Genomic DNA, 19444 nt, shown 5'->3' with positions numbered 1-19444 from the left:
TATAAAAAAAATAAAACAATTTTAAATTTACGGTAAACTATTTCTTAGAGAGTAGTAACTAGACTGACATTAAAGCCAAACCAAAGCTACTGTTTAAAGTTGATTTTTTTATTTATTTTGCCTTTTCAGATTCCTTTGATAATAGTTTTTAAGTATCAAATATTTAAAACCCAATAAAGGGTCTGGAGGTTATTTAATAATATGTTTATTATATTGCTAAATTTTTGTAAATAAAGGAATTAAGATAAAACAAATATATTTTGATTTTTTTTCCAATCTGGCAGCGTCTTATCTGCAAATCGAAACAAAGTTCAGGTTGCACAAGCAAACTAGTTTAGTCTGTGGTTCATTTTAGCGTCAACTGCATATGTTTCCAAACTCAATACTCCACAGATTTTTATTATGTAATGTACAAATTTGTTTCAGTTAAATAAAATCGAAAGCTGATTGTTATGGCTTACTTTTATTAATTATAGATAGTCGTTGGTGAACTAGTTCCGAGGACTTTTTGAAGCGTCTCATCGCTTCATTGCCACCAGCTCTCTAGTTTTACATATGGTTTACATATGTCTGTATAATATGCAATTGGTCAAAAGTTATAATGCAGAAACAAAGCCGGCACCTCTCCCCTGCAGCTGTACATACAAAATTTTATCAGACTTCATCCAGGATAAATAATTATATTTAGACCAGGTTGTAGTGAATTTTGGTATTGCAGCTAGTTACTCAAATAATTTGTTGAAGCAAAGCGAGCTTCGCAATCAATGGAAATGGTAAATATCGGATTAACTGGTTTGTTTTTACTGCTCGCCGGAGATGGCCATGGCGGTGAGGAAGTAAAACCCGGCCCAGCTTATGTAGGCGACGGGTTGCCCGCTTCCCTCGGTAACTTTATCTTCGAAGAAGGTAGCGCCGAACTTGGCCATGAAGGCTAGGAAGGCCATGCCGCCTAGAGTCCAGCTGCTCTCGTTGAGTGCCAAATAGACCATCGACGTAATGTTACCCAGTATGGTTAGGGTCTTGAGAGTGTCGATTGCATGGTCGCCTTCGTCGCTGTCCTTTGCCCAGCCTATGATCACACTGACCGCCAGTGGCACAATGAACAGTCCATGGCCGAGGGCAATGTTGTTGCTCTCGGCCCCCAAAAACAGTTCCACATTGACCAGCGGCAGTGGAACGATCTCCATGAGTGCGTTTGTTGCGTCTTTGGCTTTGGTTGTGTTCTCATCGCCCGACACACTGGCCACCAGGCCCAGCAGCCCATGACAAAAGCCGACCACACAGGCCGTGAAGGCATACGGATGCTCCTGAGGCCCAATCTTGCAGAATCCAAATCCAGTAGCGCCGCAGAGAAGCAGGTTCATCACACCAGTCACAGCGCTGTTGTCCGACATCTTTGCCTTGTCGCTAAATTAATTCGTTTGGTTTGGTTTTTAAATTATTGATTGGCTATTTTGGGAATCGATTGTTTAGTTTTGGTTAGATGCTCAGATGATAGTTTGATAGCTTACCCAACTGCTGTTGGGTCCGGCCTATTTGTTTTGCTTAGTCCTAAGTCCTGCGGGTCCTGCCCAACTACTATCCTGATTACTGTTTCTGATTTCGTGAATTTCATTCTTAGCTTTTAGTTCAATCAGAGACGATTGGACGCTTACCTTGTGGCTCTTCCTGAATTGTTTGTATATATTTGCTAGGTTAGCTGCTTGCTGGCGTTCAGTTCAACAAAAACCAAAAGCAAAAACCGGAATAAAAAATAAATGTTTAATCGGAAAAAATTTGATTTTATGACACCTCAGTTTTACTAGAGAATCTGTCGACCGAAACGTTGAACGAGCTGTACTGTTATGTCTGGACTCTGGCCCTGCTGACAAAATTAAATAGTCAAGGCCAAAGTCAAGGCCTGCTGAATCGAAGAAAAAGGAAATGGTTCTGTAGTAGCCCTTCTACGAGTAGTAGAGCTGTTTCTCACTCATCTTCAACACTTGGCAGCAAACTATACCCCCCGAAACTTTACCCATTCCATTCATGGCCCATTATTGCGAATATTGTTGATTTTTGTTGATATATTGAGCTGAGAATCAGCTATGCGATGGCGGAGGTCTGTCTTTACTGTCTTTTAGAGAGGGAAAGGGGGGAGTTGGAATACAAAACTCTTAAAGCTGCATTTAAGCCATGAATGGATGGAACGAATTTTAGGGAGTCAGAGCTCCAGATTCGTCCCAATCGAGCTGTCACTGCCATACATATGTGAATGTACGAGAATGTAAGTATGTGTGTACATTTATCCAAAAGAAGTGTCAGCTGTAGTACTCGATTTTCAGTCTTTGAGTTTGTTGTGTGATCCAGGTGAAAATTTGAAATCAAACATATTTTGTTTAGCTCTTAACTCCTTTTGGCTTTCAGCTGCAGCGGTTATATTTTCAATTAATAAGCTTTAGTGCTTATTTGTGCTGGGATGGCAAACCTCCACTTCCACAGGATGGCCGCTTTCGATGAGCAGGGGGACTCCAACTCGCAGGAGTCTTTTCCTGGCTCTGAAGGTAGTTCGGAGCACCAGGAGCAGGAGCGTACATGCTGGATATGCTTTGCCAGCGAAGGGGAAAACCACCGGGCCCTGTGGGTGCAGCCGTGCCAGTGCCGTGGCACTACAAAGTGGGTGCACCAGAGCTGCCTCTACCGCTGGATCGACGAGAAACAGAAAGGCAACATCCGGCGCATTGTCGTCTGCCAGCAGTGCTTGATGGAGTACATGATAGTCTTTCCACCGATGGGGCACCTGGCCACAGTGCTCGACTTCACGCATGGTCTGGTCCGCCGTTTCAGCCCCTATATGGTTGCGTCGGTTTTCTTTGGCTCCATCTACTGGTCGGCCAGTACGTTTGGCGCCATCACTGTGGTCCAGGTCATGGGGAATCAGCGCGGCTTCGCGCTCATTGAGAATGCAAACTCGCTCGTTTTAGCCGCCGGTCTGCCCCTTATTCCAATGGCACTGGTGCTCTCGCGATTCATACGCTGGGAGGACGCCGTGCTAAACCTCATTCGCAGTCGCCACAATATCTTTCGCAAGGTGCCCATCCTGAGCTTGTTGTACAGAACCACTCCCGAACCAGAGGACACATTGCCCAATACAGACAACTCTTCAGCAAGTCCTCCGATTGGCATGGATCCCTTGCAAATAGCGCGGGTGTTCGCCGGTGCACTTCTTCTCCCCACTTTCGCAACTATCTTCGGAGGTATCTTCTTCAGGGGTGTGGATGACTCCCTGCATCGAAACCTGCTGGGCGGTGCCACCTTCATTGCGGTCAAGGGCCTTCTCAATATCTACCTTCGACAGAAGCTCTTTTTACGCCGGCGCCATCGTCTCATATTCGACTATACCGAAGACAATCTTCGCCTCTACAGTGGCAACGAGCCTGATGGCGACCAAGGGGCAGCAGAGAGAGAATCTCGCCAGAATGCAGGTTTTGACAACGACAACGATTCCACAACCGATACCGATTCATATGATACTGACACGGACGATGACTTTAATATCGACGATCTGAACATTGACAGCGACTCCGAGTCGGACTTGGAGTATTATCGTAGGATATATCAAGACTCGTGGCGCACATTATCACGTCAAAATTAGCGAAAGAAAAATGATAAAAGTCTGAAAACCCTAATTAAAAAATATTAAAAGAAGAAGACAAAGGAGACACAGAAAACTTGAAAGATACTGTGCGAATGCTGGAGACTGGAGACGAGAGCAGCCAAAGCATCGTGAGGGGCATCTAAATTGTTATTAATCACAGTAAATCGTTCCTTATTAGTTGTATTTAATTATGTACGTTCTTAGGTGACTTGAGGGCTTTGTGGAACCCATTAATAAAGTAAACCCCGATTTCACGATCACGCAAATCTATGGTGCATGCTTTTGGGGCTTAGGCACTCAGCCTTCGCAATGCACTATGGGAAATGTTACCACTTTTTGTAGCAATAGTGTAGGGTGTGCTTAACAGTGGGCACAAGCTGATCTGTCAGCTAAAACGGAGCTCCCTGGACCGTCTGGATCGCTGGGCAGCGTCAGTCCCAAGCTAACCTAAGCTTGAGCCTAAATCACAATCCATTATGGTGCAATATTCATCTAAAGTACCTACGAATTGGCAGTTTGTAGCATACTTTCAGGCTAAAACATTTTCTTAAAGTGCATCTAGAATTGTCATTTGGAGGCAAGTGACGCGCATATGTAAAACGTTTGATTTGCTTTACTATATTTAATTTTTTTACTTACCTAATTTCTCGAACTATGTTGCTCCGTTCCGCTGAAAGTCCTAACTAGATTCAAATACGAAATCGAATATCATAATTGAGGAATATGATTTTCCTCCGTATATTTACGGTATATTATGAAAATGACAAGGTATATTTCAGTATATTCTTGAGGGTCAGGAGGGTATATTTTATTCGCAAAAGTTTGTTTGTCGTCTCCAAAAAATAATAATTTGAATAGGAGATGAGACCCGAAACGAGCCGTAGAGCCAGCGTGGCCGTGCGGCGATACTGCGGCTTGGGCAACCATTTGCTCAAGACGCCCAACAGCACGGTAAGGAATCCAAAAATGCTCCACTTTGCACGACGCATGAACCGAGAACTGCGGGACGATATGCCACTCTGCAAGCGTTGCTACGATGCGCTGGTAGAACTGTACGAGCTTGAGACCAGAAATGCGCTGGCGCATCGCAAGAAGAAGGAGGCGTGGAGCAGCTCGGAAGCGAGCTACTCGGACACCAGCTCGACGACGTCCACAGCGGTAGCACTTAAGCGACCAACTCCCGTAACCGACCGTGAAACTTCCAGCGAGGATAGTATGCCCATAACAAGCGCGGCGAGAAATGCGCTGGTGCATCGCAAGAGGAAGGAGGCGGAGAGCAGCTCGGAATCGAGCTCCAGTCTGCGACAGGACGTTAACTCCTCCTCGGACGCCAGCTCGACGACGTCCACAGCGGCAGCACTTAAGCGACCAACTCCCGTATCCGACCGTGAAACTTCCAGCGAGGATAGTATGTCCACAAAAAGCGCGGCGGCGGCGGAAAAACGCAAGCGCTCCAATCCGCCGCCAGCTGTACAGCACGTCTCGCAGTCATCGTACAGCTCATATGTGAGCGATGACGATGATCCGAATTCGAATTTGAGCCTGAATGCTGTGAATGGGACGCGGCTGCCACACATCCAGCCGATACCCAAACGACGACGAACGTCGTTGCACCTTAATAAGGCGGCCATGGATATCTACCTGGCAGGCACAACGGGCGGATGATATTTATGAACTTTTAAAACATTCTCGTAGCTCATAATGAACGAATTTGAATAAAATACACTCAAAGATCCTACCAAGTCCACCAAGTGTTGTTTATATTTACAAAAAATATGTAGCTGATCTGAGTACTGGGCTTAATTAAAGGAAATAGGGTATGCAAAGTACCATACTCCACCAATAAGTCGTTGATATGTAGAAACTGTGTAGTTACCATGTACAAAAATAAACATTTTTGTTGAGCTCTTTTAATTAAACCCTATGTTCTAAAAAATCCAATGAATGGATGAATGAATCCATAAATAAAGCTACACTGTAGATTAATTTCTCTATCTGATAAAATTATATGTTCAGTGGTGAGAGTCCTAACTAGCTTCAAATATGAAATGGAATATTATATTTGAGGAATATGATTTTCCTCCGTATATTTACGGTATATTATGAAAATGACAAGGTATATTTCAGTATATTCTTGAGGGTCAGGAGGGTATATTTTATTCGCAAAAGTTTGTTTGTCGCGTTGTCAAAAGAAAAGGAAAGAAAAAAAGGAAGCGCTTGGAAAAACTGTGTTGTGGCTGATTTGATTAAATTTTCATATTCCTGCAACGCTCTAACGAAACAACAGAAACCGTCTAGAATGAGCAAAAAGGAGGACAAATCCCAGCCAGGCGAAGAGGTAAGGAAAATGGGCACAAGTGAGCGTAAAACCAAGTGCCGGCTCGGCCGAAGTAATTCTAATATGTACACGTCATGTGTTCTGTTGTATTTTGTTAATGGAAACAAATGGTCTTGCACATTGCACATTCTTGCAGCTGGTGAAGGTGAACAAGTGGGATGGCTCCGCGGTGAAGCACGCCCTGGATGATGCCGTAAAGACTTGCCTGCTGGGCGATCGTCCCCATCTCAAGGAGCAATTCGGTCTGGTCAACACACGTCTGGCACTGTGCGCTTTGGCCGTTGGCGTGGCCATTATGGCCCATGCCTGGGACTACACCCACCCGTTCCCCCAGTCCCGTCCCGTACTAATGTTCAGCGTGCTGGCCTACTTCGCCCTAATGGGCGTACTGACGCTCCATACGAGCTTCCGCGAGAAGGGCACCTTCGCGGTGGCCGTCCACAAGGAGAAGGAGCGCACCTGGGAGGCGAGCTCTGACATGAAGAAGTACGACGACAAATATCTGCTCACCCTGAGTGTGCGCGACTCCAAGGGTCAGCGTGAGCTGAACAGCGCCAAATCATGTGCGGCCTTCATCGACACCAATGGCATCATACTGGACAATCTGGTGGCCAACGAGGTCAACCGCTTGTACAATTCTTTGTCCGCGGAAAAGAAGGACAAATAGCAAGAATCGGTATAACAAAAACACAAAACAAACACCAGCAAAAGTCCCTTCCCATCAAATACTTTGGGGAATGGCGGCAATTCATTTGCAATGTTCCTCAAATTTTTTTTTTTTTGCTGCTGTGTAATTTCGGTTTCCTCTTCTCTCATTAAATTGTAACTTGTATGGTAAGAATTGTGAGCGTAGTTTATTTTTAAGTGTGTGTGTAGCCTGAAGGAGAGCTGTGGAGCTTTGGAGCTATGTAGCTGTGGGAAATGTGTCAATCAGGAGAGAACGAACGTTAGGACATTTTTTTAAAAACAAAATTTCAAAATTTAGCGAGTGGTGTGGTGTGGTGCGAGGTATGAGGGAGATCGTTACCTTGCAGATTGGCGGCGCCGGCAATGCCATTGGCGATGCGGTGAGTACAGCCACTGTGTGGCTCCTTCGGGCTGGGCTCCGTTCCTCATCCCATTCCATTTGATTAATTCTTGCTTGACGCAGTTCTGGCACGTTATATCGCATGAGCATGGCGTCGACTATAATTCGGGTCGTTTCGGTGGCACCAGTCCGCTGCAGCTGGAGCGGATGAATGTCTTCTTCAATGCGACGGTGAGCAGGCGTTTCTATGTGCGCAGCATCGTCATCGACACAGAGGCCAGCACCATCCAGCGGCTTCATACCAGCAGTCAGCTGTACAGGCCCGAGAACTTTGTGGCCGGTTCGGAGAGTGCGGGCAATAATTTTGCCCGTGGCTATCATACGGATGGTGCGGAAATACTGCAGCAGGTGCTCGACAACACCCGGCGAGAGGTGGAGTCTGTGGACTCACTGCAGGGATTCCAGCTGCTACACTCGATTGGCGGCGGCACCGGCTCCGGTCTCACCTCGCTGATCATGGAGGCGCTGGTGGAGCAGTATCCGGACAATCTGCTGTGCAACTACGTGACCATTCCCTCACCGAACATGTCCCAGGTGGTGGTGGAGCCCTACAATGCGCTGCTCAGCACACCGGCCCTGGTGAACAACTCACATTTGACGTTCTGTCTGGACAACGAGGCTCTATTCCAGATCTGCAATCGGAATCTGAAAATCAAAATGTCTGGCTACGAGCACATCAATCACATCGTGGCGCTGACCATGTCCGGCATTACCACATGCCTCCGGTTCCCCGGACAGCTGAATGCCGGCCTCAGGAAGATATACGTGAACATGGTGCCATTTCCGCGTCTGCATTTCCTTATACCCGGCTTCGCGCCGCTGGTCACCTGCACGCAGCAACAGTTCAGCAAGGGCACCGTCTCGGAGCTGGTGCAGCAGATCTTCTCCAGCAACAATCTGCTGTGCGCTATCGATCTGCGACAGGGCAAACTGTTGACTGCCGCAGGCATATTCCGGGGCAGAATGTCGCCACGCGAGGTCGACCAAATGATGACGGGGGTGCGCAACAAGAATCTGAATAACTTTGTCGACTGGATACCCAACAACATCAAGACGGCGATCTGTGACATACCGCCGCGTGGCCTCAAGATGTCTGCCACATTTATTGGCAACACGACGGCCATTCAGACGCTCTTCCAGCGCTTGCTCGACGGCTCCTCGGTGATGCTGCGCCGCAAGGCCCATCTCCACTGGTACACTGGTGAGGGCATGGAGGAGCAGGAGTTCACCGATGCCCAGCAGGAGCTGCAGGCCATCATCGATGACTATCGCAGCAGTGCGGAAATGGATGGAGATGGAGGCGGCGCTGGCGCTGGCAGCGAAGATGGTAGTGTTGGCAGTACCCGAGCCTCTAGTGCTGCTGCCGGACCCCAGTGTCCCTACTGTGGCGATTAATGCTACACCTCCCCTACCCTTTCAAAAAACATAAATTTCAAATGCAATATTCATGTCGTTTCCTCTTTGTAATCGGAATACAAATTGAATAGATATTGTCCTAGACTTTCAGTAATTTTTGTGGAGTTTTTTGCATACAGCCAAGTACCTACGTATGTACATAAGTATGTGAGTACTCGTATTCCCGCAACGCGCTCTCTTTCGGGTCTTATTTTGCACAGTACAACAGCAAATAAAACAGAAACTTCGTTAGGATTGGATGTGTGTGAGTGTTGATGAAGATCCGAAAGAGACGGAATACACCCACCCACACCATCATCACCATCATATTCTCTCTTTTGACCAATTTAAAGGCTACAATACACCGCTTTGGATCCCGAACGGGGAAACGAGATCTGAACGGGAAAGCTCAACATTATTACTGTAGATTAACCCGGGATTAACTCATATGTAGCATGTAGCATGTAACATACCCCCACACACACATACATTCGTACAACCATATGTATAATCCTGACCATTCCCAGATATTTACAGTTGTAGTTTGGTATTAAAAAATGCAATTAGTTGCCAAAATCTTTCGGGATGCAATCTATTTTCAGTTTGGACAAACATTTTGCGTAGGTCAAAAGCCGGATCTGCCAAACTTGAAATGCAGCCAAGAGGGAGTTGGGTATTCCGGCAGACAGACGGAGAGTGGTGTACAGAAAAAAAGCGCCCCTACATACATATACGGAGCCTGTGCGTGCGTTCGTGTGTGTGTGCGCGGCTAGAACCAGCGAGTGAGATACAGAGGCGGGAGATATGCAGCATACTATGCAGCATTATTAATAGATTGATGCTAAAGGTTTTTGCACTTGGTTTATTTCTGGTGCTCCGCATTCCTGAGATGCCGTCGTGGTGACAAATATATATAATATCCACGTACACACGCGTCCAAATACAGTGAGGCGACGGGGTAGCGGCACCCATTCCGGCCCCAAGGCGGACAAAATGCTCATGAAAAATGTGCAGCGGCGGTCTGCAAGTGGAGCACACACACATACACTCCCGTTATACTGGGTGGCAAGGCACACCTACACACGCACCTAAAGAGAGGGAGAGAGAGCACGGCCTGAAAGCATAATTATAAATTAAGAATTCATTAGAACAGCAAGGAGAGACGCCAACTATTTGTGGGCACTAGGCATCGCCAAAATTAGTTGACCAAGCTTAACTACATTCCATCATAGTTCAAGAAACCCCCCAAAAATATAGGAAAATGCATATTTTGAATTGCGGCACAGACAATACAATCGATGGCGCGATCGATAGTATCGATGGGGATGGGGTATTGAAAATGGTGTTTTCACGGCTTCAAATCGCCGCTTACCAACACTCGGAGTATAGAAATTATTAAATTTAAATTTTAGATAGCGTAAAGAACAAAGGGAAAAGACACATTCCTGTTTGAAAAAAATTAGAGCTCGGCTCTACTATAGTTATTTTCCGCCGCTTTTCGCACAAATATATCGATACTGTTTCAGGCAGTCGATAATTTTAAGAAAATCTCCAGCAGCATAGAATGGATAAAAATTATCCAGCAACATTTTGCACAACACATCTATCCGACTCATACTTGAAATACAATAATGAGTTTGAGAGCTCGACTCGAACCTCTGCACTGTGGAAAGGTATGCGCAATAGGTAAAACTGGAGCAGCAACATAACTAGGCCCCTACGAACCTCACCTCATCGTGTTTTATCAACAATAGGTAGGAATTGGGGTGGATTTTGCCTTGTGTGACTTGTCACTTCTGGACCGTTTTGCCAGTGGTCCATACCTTTTTTTAGCTTGCCTGCAGCACGATTTTAAGCAGCATGAGGCAGAAACATACAAGAAATGGGCACATTGTAGCCAGAAATATGGAAAACTGGTCTTACAAATTTTTTGCCGCAGACTCGTAAACACCACCACCTAGTCGAATTTTTTCTGAATTCAGAAATTTCCGTTGATACTTCCCACGAAAATACCCGTAATCAACATTCTACACGGTTTGTTGCTGTTTGTATAAAAATGTGCGCGATTGATAAAACATAATCCAAAATGATAATAAACAAGAGTCAAATAGAATCTTAGGGCAATTGCATTTGGCTTGGCGGGCTAAAACCTACGGTTAATATTTCCCTTTCATTTCGATCGAGTCGAGTCCTGGGGACGCATACAACATTTTTCCGTTTACGGTTCGTGCGCGCAGCGAGTTTTTTTTGTACCTACCTAACCATACCATGCAACCAAACCAACCCAAACCACCACCACGAACAGTGTGCCGTGCGTACCACAAAGTTTTAGATATTAACCTTTTCAGGATTTGCATCCGGAAATTGTCGTGTTTTTTTTTTTTGGCGCTAATCATATGTTTTCATAATTTTCATATGTTTAAATCAAATAAAGGAGAAAAAAAAGTTGTGTCTGCAGAACGGTACAATATACCCATATATACACACACAACCATAAACACGGGAGTGAGAGAGAGTGGAGTGGAGTAGAGTAGAGTAGAGTAGAGCTGCGGGAATTTTGGCTGCTGTGAGAAAATTACTATACACACGTGTATGTGCCTGTGTGCTTATGTGGTTGTGTGTTGCAGTTGCACTGGAATTTCTGTAGTGTGACCACATTTTAGAGTTGTGTGTATGTGTGTGCGAGAGAGTGAGAGAAGAGCGCGCCCCCTCAACGTTTTTCAATCGACGAATTTGTCGTGTGTTTACCTTTTTCTCATCTTGCGTTTCTCACTGATTTCTTTCCTTTTTGTTCTTGTGCTAAAACACAGTTTAAGAATACACAACGTGCGGCTACCCGTCTCCCCCCTCCGGCCAACTCAACAAAATCAAAGAATTAGTCAAACATAAAACAGAAAAAAACAGAGTCCCAAAAAAGAAACAACAAAACGAAATACGAGAGAAGATCTGATCTTCCCCCATAAAATTACCCAGCACACACAGATCCACAGATCATGTTCACCGAAAAGGGAATCTTTTCCATAGGCGATGGCCTTTTGGATGTAGATGCCGAACGCTTGAAAGGATTACTCGTGTCTCATGACATCAACGAGATCTACGAGGTGGAACAGACGCCGTTTGCCAGGTGAGTAGTATCCTCCTCAGTAGTGTCCCAACAAGAGGGATATCTTCTCTTCACTGTTTTTTTCCTCTCTCTCTCCTCTCTTTTTTTTTTGGCACAAAACAAGTTTTACGTTTTCTCAAGCAGCTGCTCTCTAAAACATAACTAAAACGAGAAGGAACGTGTGAGTCGCTTCTGGGGACGTAGACGTTTCCTTCTCTGCGTTACACACATCCACTTTTACCACAAATCTAATATACCCCTTAACTCTTTTTTGAGTACGGGTATAAAAACATACCAAATACTACAAAAGCGACAACCGAAACAAAGCTCAAAATGTTGAAGAAAGTCTGAGACCGGAGTTGGGAGTCAGCTTTTGTTGTTGTTTTTATTTCTCTTTTTTCTGAAAACTGAAAACTTCTGCGTCTCAAAACTTGTTTTATTTCGATTAGCTTCTTCCTCTTGTTCAAGTCTTCGGCTCTGTGTGTGTGTGTGTGTGTGTGTATGTATGTGTAGAAGCTCTCACACACGATCAGCAAAGCGCACATGCAAGGCTGTCAGGCAGTGACCGAAAGAGAGTTGTGTGTGGATAACGGCACAGTGTGTCTCAAGAGCGATTTTCCAGGGTTTTTTTTGTATAAGATGTTAAAATTACAGTTGGAGAAACCCTTTAAACCCAAAGGCTCCCACAAAGTACATAAACCCGAAAGCAACAAATAAAACACAGAAAACAAATTTTGCCTGTTGTACTTAAACCCCTAAAAAATCAATATCAACTGTCCTACGAGATCAGGGAATCAGTTGCCCATGTGTGTGATACGAAAAAACTTTGGATAATCTCTATTGCATTTCTGGTTACATACCTCAATCTGAACTATTTTCTGAGATAAAAAGATTTTCTAGTCTTCAGATAAAACTGAAAGATAAATTGTGATTAAATATTTCTCTAGAATCTGTGTGCAGCTCTCCACAGATTGTTTTTACATTTCTGTGCAATCTTAACTTTTTATATGCACATGATGAATTCAGATAAAATTGAAGAACTTTCAAAGATTTGTGATTCTATTGTGTTGTTTCTATTTTTTTTTTTTTATATTCTTGGTTTCTTTTGGATTGGGTTCTTGTTCCACTGTGCGTCGCATTTTAGCCTGCATCTGCTGCATTCGCCTGGCTCACTCTGCTTGCTGCTGCTCTCTCCCTCAGGCTCTCACTCTCGCCCTCACATCAGAGAGCAGCTGTTATTGTTTTCTGTGCCCGAGCTGACCCTATCTCGCTCTCTCTAACTCTCTGACCGCTGCTTCATTTCTTGTATTGCATTCCCACTGCTCTCAGAGTGTGCTCTATCTCCCTTACTCTGTCGGTTGGCTTTGCATTGCATACAATCCCTTTCCACTGCCTCTCAATCTGGCTGCCCATATTGCTTTTTGCTATATTTAAATTTTCTACCCGTTTTATATCCATATCACAAAAGGTTATCATTATTTCGCCAATATATTTGGAATGCCCCAAAGGAAGCATCTCCAAAGAATATACATACAGTATGTAAATACATGAATATGTATATTTCAGATCGGAGTGAAACAAGTCCGAAAGTTATCTGTCTATACATAAAAATTTACAACTGTACATACATACATGTACATATGTATTCAAGTCTGAACCGTTTTCTAATGGGTATCGAAGCTTCTACACCCGAAGCTAATCTTCCTTCCCCCTTTTTTTTTTTTCATTATAATTTATTTTGCATTTCATTTTCAAAGTGCTCCGTTGTGTTCCCCTCTCATTAATTTTTTGTATTTCTCTCTGCTTGTGCTTCAGCCTCTGCTTTGTCGCGTTTCCCAACCCAACTTGAGACGAAAATTCGTCACTTCTGCAGAATTTCTGCATCTGCGTCTCCGTCTCCACTCCTCTCTCGAAGGTCGTTGCTTGGAAGCACCACTGTATAAGGGGTATAGGAGGTGTTTGCCTGACCCTATCTATCATTTTATTCCTTACAATTTTCGATTTACAAAGCCCACTGATAAGCTATCGAAGCCGAAACGAACGAGCGACCGCACAATCAATAAGTTTCGTAAGAGAATGGGGAGAATCAGAACCAGGGGACTAGAAGAACGAACAATAAAAATAAGTTGCTGTTGGCATTTTTTTTTGTCATTTTATTAATTAATTTCTACCCATCTTGCTTCGTTTTCTTCGCATACTTCTTCTGGTTCCGCGCTTGGTTGCAAGCTACTTGTTGCTTTTCTGCCACATTTTGTCTCTTCTTAACAGTATGTGAATGTGTCTGTATTGCGTATACTTCACTGATTTTTTTTTAGGTCATTTGCTTTATCAACGCATAATTTTTGATCGTTTCCAATTATGATTCGAATGAGTTCTTTCTTGGCCAAAACAAAAAAAAGTTTTACTGAATACTATGAATCGTTTCTGTTTTTTTTTTTATCATTTTACATTTTTTGCCAAGATGCGACGGGCTTTTATTTAGCCACGTTTGCTGAATTCCACCAAAAAAAGAACACGGTTTATTATGGTAAATAGTTCGTTATTTATTCTTAACTGGAAATTTTTCTGGATATAAAACAAATCTACATATTTACATACATACGTTTGCACATACAGACATATGTACAATTGTGTCATGAAGTAGTCCCACCCCCCCCTTTGAGCTCAAATGACGAGCCGGGAGGCTGGAACCGAAGAACACCGACATTGCATCCACTCGTTTCATGACTTTAGAACTACCCAGACCGCAAGAAGGGCGATATATTTTAAAGAAAACAAACAAATATTAAATGCCACCACAAATAGAGGGTTGGACATAGGGTTGTTTTGGCGTAAGAACAGCCGGCCAGAAGGGTCGGTGACTAATGGGATATTGGTGAAAGTTGAGCCCACATGTATTAACCCAATTAACTAAAAGAAGTAGACGCAAACGATTGGGGGCGGGGGGGGACCGGCCTAACCCAAGACAGGGGGGGCAGACGGTGATTCCTATTTGGGCCCGGCCCGCGTTTGGACGAAGGGCCCGGGCGCGGGGGCCGGCACGACAAAAGCTTTACTGGACCAGATTTGGCCCAAACCGACCACCAGGGCGCGCGGGGCCCCCGCCGCCGGTGGGGTGCGCAGGGCGTACTAGACACCCGCGCTGAATTTGGACAGGCCCGCGACCACGAAACTACGACCGGCAACGACACTTACAGGGCGAAGCCAATGGCGTTGGCGAGACCCCCGCGGACCACCAGCGAGGGAGGTGTTTTCACACTCATTGACAGCATTAGGGGCAGCGAACGGGGGCAGAGGGTCTCGGTTACCAGCACCGGGCTCGGAACGTATTGCAGCAGGTTGGGGGCCATAACCAACTGTATGTATATCTACATACGTACATTTATGTATATGGCATTCATTACTCAATCCTAATGATCAGGCAATTGCAAAAAAAAAAAAATTGTGAAAAAAAACTTGCCAAAGTTAAAACTTGTTGACAATTGGCAATGTCTTGTGGAAACACTGGAGGGGCAGGGGGCATGGGGCATAGGCAGACGCTTGCGGTTCAGGCCAAGCTGAAATGCCAAAATGTTGGCCAATTGGGCGACGCACAATTCATAGAAATAAAATAAAAAATAAATATATATTTGAGCTTTTCTGTGCATAATTGTACTTGGATGGATTGTGGGGGGGAAGAAAGAAATAAAGCAAAAACAATGTTGGCGTCTGTTGTTGTTGCTGTTTGATTATGGCCCATTTTTTTTTGGTACAACAACAAAAAAGGAATACAAATTGACAGCGAGACAAATGAAGTTGTGGACACAACACCACCACCGGAGTTGTAGATTTTGTTGGTTGCTGGTTACTCCGTTGTCTGTGTGTGCGCCGCCGCCTGTTTTTCTGTGTGGCTGCCACAAAGCCCACTTGACTTCCACACTATTGGCACATTGTCCAGTTTTGGAGTTGTTTTTTTTTCGGCACGGCTACGGCTGTTGGCCTTTCAATTGGAAATTAGGACGCATTTGGTGGGCAGACGCTTGCATAATGGAAATTGTATACCATTTTTTTTGCTGGCCCTTTTAAGCAGGAAAAAAGTCATTTTTTTAGATGGGTTTTACAAGAGATTATTGGAGGAGGTTAGTCAGACATTACAGAAATATTTATGTGGCGTGTCCTCACTCACTGTATGCCTCATTGTGTCCTTAAAAAATGTGTGACGTGACTGACGTCACAGGAAAAACCAACCCCAAAAATCCCCCGTGGGCAGAAAAAAAGAAGGAAGTTGCAATGGGGAAAGGAGCTTTTGAAGGAAAAACTTCCACCCACAGCTGACAGTTGACTGTTCTTCTCTTTCTGTTTGTTTGTGTGTGTTGCATGGGCTGCAGCTAGGCCAAATATATAACGGTTTTGTGCGTTGGCGATGTTCAGCCCCTGGGCCGGCTCGTAATGGTCTCTCTCGCCAGCAACCATCCCCTCGTAAGGACAAGAACAATTTTGTTGTGGATTACAATGGCAGTGGGATGGTGAGATGAGAAGGGGAGTAGGTGGTAATCTTAGATTTTGTTGAGGGTCGAAGAGCGTTGGCCTTTGCACCCCTGCTTACTCCCCCTACTTCATCTCTTGTGTATTGATGGAGGACCCTATTCGAAAGAGTCAACAAGATTCGAGATTTTGTTTTGTTTTTACAGGCGAAATCGATTTTGCCACCATCTGTGGCAGTGCCAGACATAAGGGGTAAGAGAATGTATGTGACAGATAAAGGGTAATGAAAACAGGAGTCAGGGTATGGGGATGGGTAGGGCAGATGCCGCAAATGCGACGGGAGATAGTACAGTTTGTTTTAAATCATTGCTAAAAGAAATTGAAGCTAATTTTGTCTGTAATTTTTAGGGCCTACAAATGGGAAATCAATGCTCTAGAGAGCGTGTGTGTATGTACGTACATATGTGTCTATGCATGTATGTATGAGAATGAATGATGTGAATGTGATGTGACTGCATGTGTGTATGTATGTATGTAGATCCATAGATGGGTGTTGTTTATCTGCCACAACGAATAATACCCTTAAACATTTATTTGTTTGTTCTAAGGCACACGCCAACGACTTCAAAATGCGATCGCAATTTTAGCCTGGGTGTGTGTTGTTTTTTAATGCATTTCTTTATTTGCCAAAGAGCCGAAAAAACAGCAAACATTAAACCACATTTGAGGCCATTGCTCCTTTTCTCAAAAGTAAATGCAAAAGGGGGTAGGCAAATCTGAGGGTACACTCATACACTCAATCGACCCCTTGCACAGTGGTCGATTATGCCAGTCTGGCAGGCAATAAGTAATGAGTAACATTTTTAAAAATATTTTTGTATTTTGGAATATAAATCCGCGGAGTATTTAAATTAGTTTTTAATTTTTAGCTTAAAAACTTTTAAAAATAAATTTAAAAAAAAAATAATTTTTTTTTGTATTTCAAAATATTATAAAATGTTTTTATAAACACTTTATATTATTACAAAAAAGGTATCGGTCAAAATTAAAATTTTTGCTCTGTTTTTTTAAGTATTTTAAATTTCTACTGCACACTTCACTCAGACGCAAAATTAATAAATTTTTTTTTTATTCGCTAGCAATCATTTTCGCTGAGTTTGTTTTTATCGCTTTTGGATCGCTTTTGTTTATGACTTCCACCTCCTCGTTTGTCTGCACGTCTGTATGCCGCCGATGGAGATGGAGGCAGGGTCAATGATAACACTACTCGACAAAATCGAACTTTTTTTTTCCTCAAGGATCCAAACCGACTTTTTCTGATAGATATGGGGATTTAAAATTTTTTAAAGAATTATGGTTTTTTTTCTATGGCAGAACTTTTTTTTGAAGAATTTTTGAAAACTGGTTTTTTTTTTAAAGCTTTTTTCAGAGGTAGCGCTTGTTTTTTTCACATAGCTCTAGTATCTTACGTCTGGTTGTAAAGAACTTTGCTATTTTGAAAAGGTAATTAAAACAGCTAGAAGTTAAGCCCAAATACTTTGTGATTACAGCTTACTGTCTGGGAAATATAAAGCATTGAAATGCAAAAATGATGATTTTTGTGCGGTATTTTTTACGAAATTTTGACTTTAAAAACTCAGGAAAAGTCGAAAAAAAATTATATCTTGTGTCCTAAAATATGAAAAAAATGAACAAAAAATACCTTTTGGAAGGTTGCGAGCCCAACTGCCCATTGGGAACAAAGAAACGCGATCAGGTACCAAATGTACAACCCTTGTTCGTTTGCTTTGTTCCCAATTGGCAGTTGGGCCCGCAACCATCAAAAAAGTATTTTTTCATTTTTTAGGTTTGGTTAACGAATTTTAGCTCCAAAGTCTCTCCATAGATTTTAATGAGCGATACTTTAAACGACGCCAAATTAGTGCACCTATACAAAAAAAATTGAAGACACAGAATATAATTTTTTTTCGACTTTTCCTGAGTTTTTAAAGTCAAAATTTCGTAAAAAATACCGCACAAAAATCATAATTTTTGCATTTCAATGCTGTATATTTCCCAGACAGTAAGCTGTAATCACAAAGTGTTTAGGCCTAACTTCTAGCTGTTTTAATTACCTTTTCAAAATAGCAAAGTTCTTTACAACCAGACGTAAGATACTAGAGCTATGTGAAAAAAACAAGCGCCACCTCTGAAAAAAGCTTAAAAAAAAAAACCAGTTTTCAAAAATTCTTCAAAAAAAAGTTCTGCCATAGAAAAAAAAAATATATCATCAAACCATTTCTAAGCCCCAAATCTTTAAGAAAAAGTTCGTTTTGTTCCTTGAGGAAAAATCGTGTTGACTAGTGTAATGTGAATAAGTTTCGGTGACAGAATGACACAGCTCCTTATTTGTGGTTTCTGTTTAAACTTCTTTTCTCTTAGGAAAATGTTTAAAAATTGTCCACGCTTTTAGCCGGTCTTCTGGCCACGTTTTACCCTCGCCCATGGAAGCTATTGGATATTCCTCAAATTCTGACAACCATTTACCCCCGCATGGGGGAAGCATTTTTCCAATGATTGTTTTTTTATCGGAGGCGCAGACATGCCGCATGGGCGGGCGGGTGCATAGAGTGTTTGCCTCGGTTTCGGTTTCAGTTTTGAGTAGTTTTGAGTTATTATTAAGTAATTTTTGCGCCTTGTCTGGCATTTCAATTTTGATCTCCATTTCCGCTTGACGTGTTGTGTGTAGCTCGGCTCGCTTGCTCGCGTTGGCCTTTAACCTTTTTGTGAATATGGTTCTGTTTTAATACTTTTCGCTTGTTCAGCATTATTTTTTTATTGTATTTTTTATTTCTACATTTTTTTTACTACATTTTGCTTGGTAGTTGACTCCCCAGGTCGAGGTCGTTGTGGCCGCCACATAACTGAATGATTGACTCGGCGCAGAGTCTGGCTATGAATGAGATTTGGATATCACTGTGCACTGACCTTGAAGTGTGGGGTAATGTGGCAGTGGGAGCCCGCCTCTCTCCCCAAGATGTTGTACGAATCAAAAGTTCTGGCAATTTCAATTTTGTAATAAAAAAAAAAAAAGCTCGCTTTCGTTCCAGGAACGAAATGGAAAATGGAAATGGAATCGACAGAACAAAGTGGAATAATATAGGAAGAGCAAATGATCCCTCCTTCCTGGAGCAGAGCATTTTGTTGTATGCTTTTTATGCTTTATGCTATATTTGCTTTATTTTGTCGTAACATTTATACGACTCTGTGGAATGGAATTTAATCTAGGCCCAGAAATATCACGGCAAGGGGTTTTGCTCTGTGCCCTCTCCCCCCCATCTGTGTCTCTTTGTCTGTCTTCTGCATAAGCGATAAGATAATCAAAATGCGTCTCTGCCCGAGCGACGCGACAAGCTTGTGTGTGCTATTTTTTTGTTGATTTTT

The 19444-nt window shown here is 43.2% G+C and overlaps 6 protein-coding genes and 1 long non-coding RNA gene across 9 annotated transcripts in view; 6 read left to right on the top strand and 1 right to left on the bottom strand.

Annotated features, from left to right (window-relative positions):
* LOC111065117 overlaps positions 1-370 on the top strand; it is a 64216-nt gene extending 63846 nt beyond the window's left edge. Inside the window, exon 3 of the long non-coding RNA XR_002606951.2 lies at positions 130-370. This is a non-coding gene — a long non-coding RNA (uncharacterized LOC111065117). The remainder of the gene's footprint in view (positions 1-129) is intronic.
* A 294-nt stretch (positions 371-664) lies between these two features.
* On the bottom strand, positions 665-1862 carry LOC111065114. The gene is made up of 3 exons (XM_022353110.2): positions 1656-1862; positions 1512-1596; positions 665-1449 (listed from the first exon to the last, which is right to left on the bottom strand). Exon 3 carries the CDS (start codon positions 1392-1394, stop codon positions 801-803), a length of 594 nt encoding a protein of 197 aa, XP_022208802.1. The 5' UTR covers positions 1395-1449; positions 1512-1596; positions 1656-1862; the 3' UTR covers positions 665-800.
* A 417-nt stretch (positions 1863-2279) lies between these two features.
* Positions 2280-3893, top strand: LOC111065089 (E3 ubiquitin-protein ligase MARCHF5). Of its 2 annotated transcripts, none has more exons than XM_022353067.2 (2): positions 2280-2346; positions 2404-3893. In XM_022353067.2, the coding sequence occupies exon 2, from the start codon at positions 2456-2458 to the stop codon at positions 3629-3631; it is 1176 nt and encodes a 391-aa protein (XP_022208759.2). In that variant the 5' UTR covers positions 2280-2346; positions 2404-2455; the 3' UTR covers positions 3632-3893. The 2 variants fall into 2 exon arrangements, with proteins under 2 accessions (XP_022208759.2, XP_022208760.2); XM_022353068.2 differs by having other exon boundaries at positions 2296-2346; positions 2410-3893.
* Positions 3894-4427: 534 nt separating this feature from the next.
* Positions 4428-5377, top strand: LOC111065000 (serine-rich adhesin for platelets-like). The gene has a single exon (XM_022352928.2). The coding sequence runs from the start codon at positions 4496-4498 to the stop codon at positions 5297-5299; it is 804 nt and encodes a 267-aa protein (XP_022208620.2). The 5' UTR covers positions 4428-4495; the 3' UTR covers positions 5300-5377.
* Positions 5378-5811: 434 nt separating this feature from the next.
* LOC111065153 (signal peptidase complex subunit 2) lies at positions 5812-6810 on the top strand. The gene is made up of 2 exons (XM_022353155.2): positions 5812-5972; positions 6109-6810. The coding sequence occupies exons 1-2, from the start codon at positions 5934-5936 to the stop codon at positions 6637-6639; spliced, it is 570 nt and encodes a 189-aa protein (XP_022208847.1). The 5' UTR covers positions 5812-5933; the 3' UTR covers positions 6640-6810.
* Positions 6811-6889: 79 nt separating this feature from the next.
* LOC111065152 (probable tubulin beta chain CG32396) lies at positions 6890-8573 on the top strand. Its single transcript, XM_022353154.2, has 2 exons — positions 6890-7039; positions 7123-8573. Exons 1-2 carry the CDS (start codon positions 6983-6985, stop codon positions 8452-8454), a joined length of 1389 nt encoding a protein of 462 aa, XP_022208846.1. The 5' UTR covers positions 6890-6982; the 3' UTR covers positions 8455-8573.
* Positions 8574-10394: 1821 nt separating this feature from the next.
* Positions 10395-19444, top strand: part of LOC111064966 (death-associated protein kinase related) — a 63516-nt gene continuing 54466 nt past the window's right edge. The window contains exons 1-2 of one of the 2 annotated variants that reach the window (XM_022352883.2): positions 10395-10512; positions 11265-11578. In XM_022352883.2, coding sequence (XP_022208575.1) covers positions 11448-11578 — 131 coding nt within the window. In that variant the 5' untranslated portion in view covers positions 10395-10512; positions 11265-11447. The remainder of the gene's footprint in view (positions 10513-11264; positions 11579-19444) is intronic. The other variant, XM_022352882.2, reaches the window with a different exon arrangement.

Source organism: Drosophila obscura, unplaced genomic scaffold (genome assembly GCF_018151105.1).
Source record: "Drosophila obscura isolate BZ-5 IFL unplaced genomic scaffold, ASM1815110v1 contig_73, whole genome shotgun sequence".
Lineage (NCBI taxonomy): Eukaryota > Metazoa > Arthropoda > Insecta > Diptera > Drosophilidae > Drosophila > Drosophila obscura.
The sequence above is the reverse complement of the archived record's forward strand: the minus strand, read 5'-3'. Positions and strand labels throughout refer to the sequence as shown.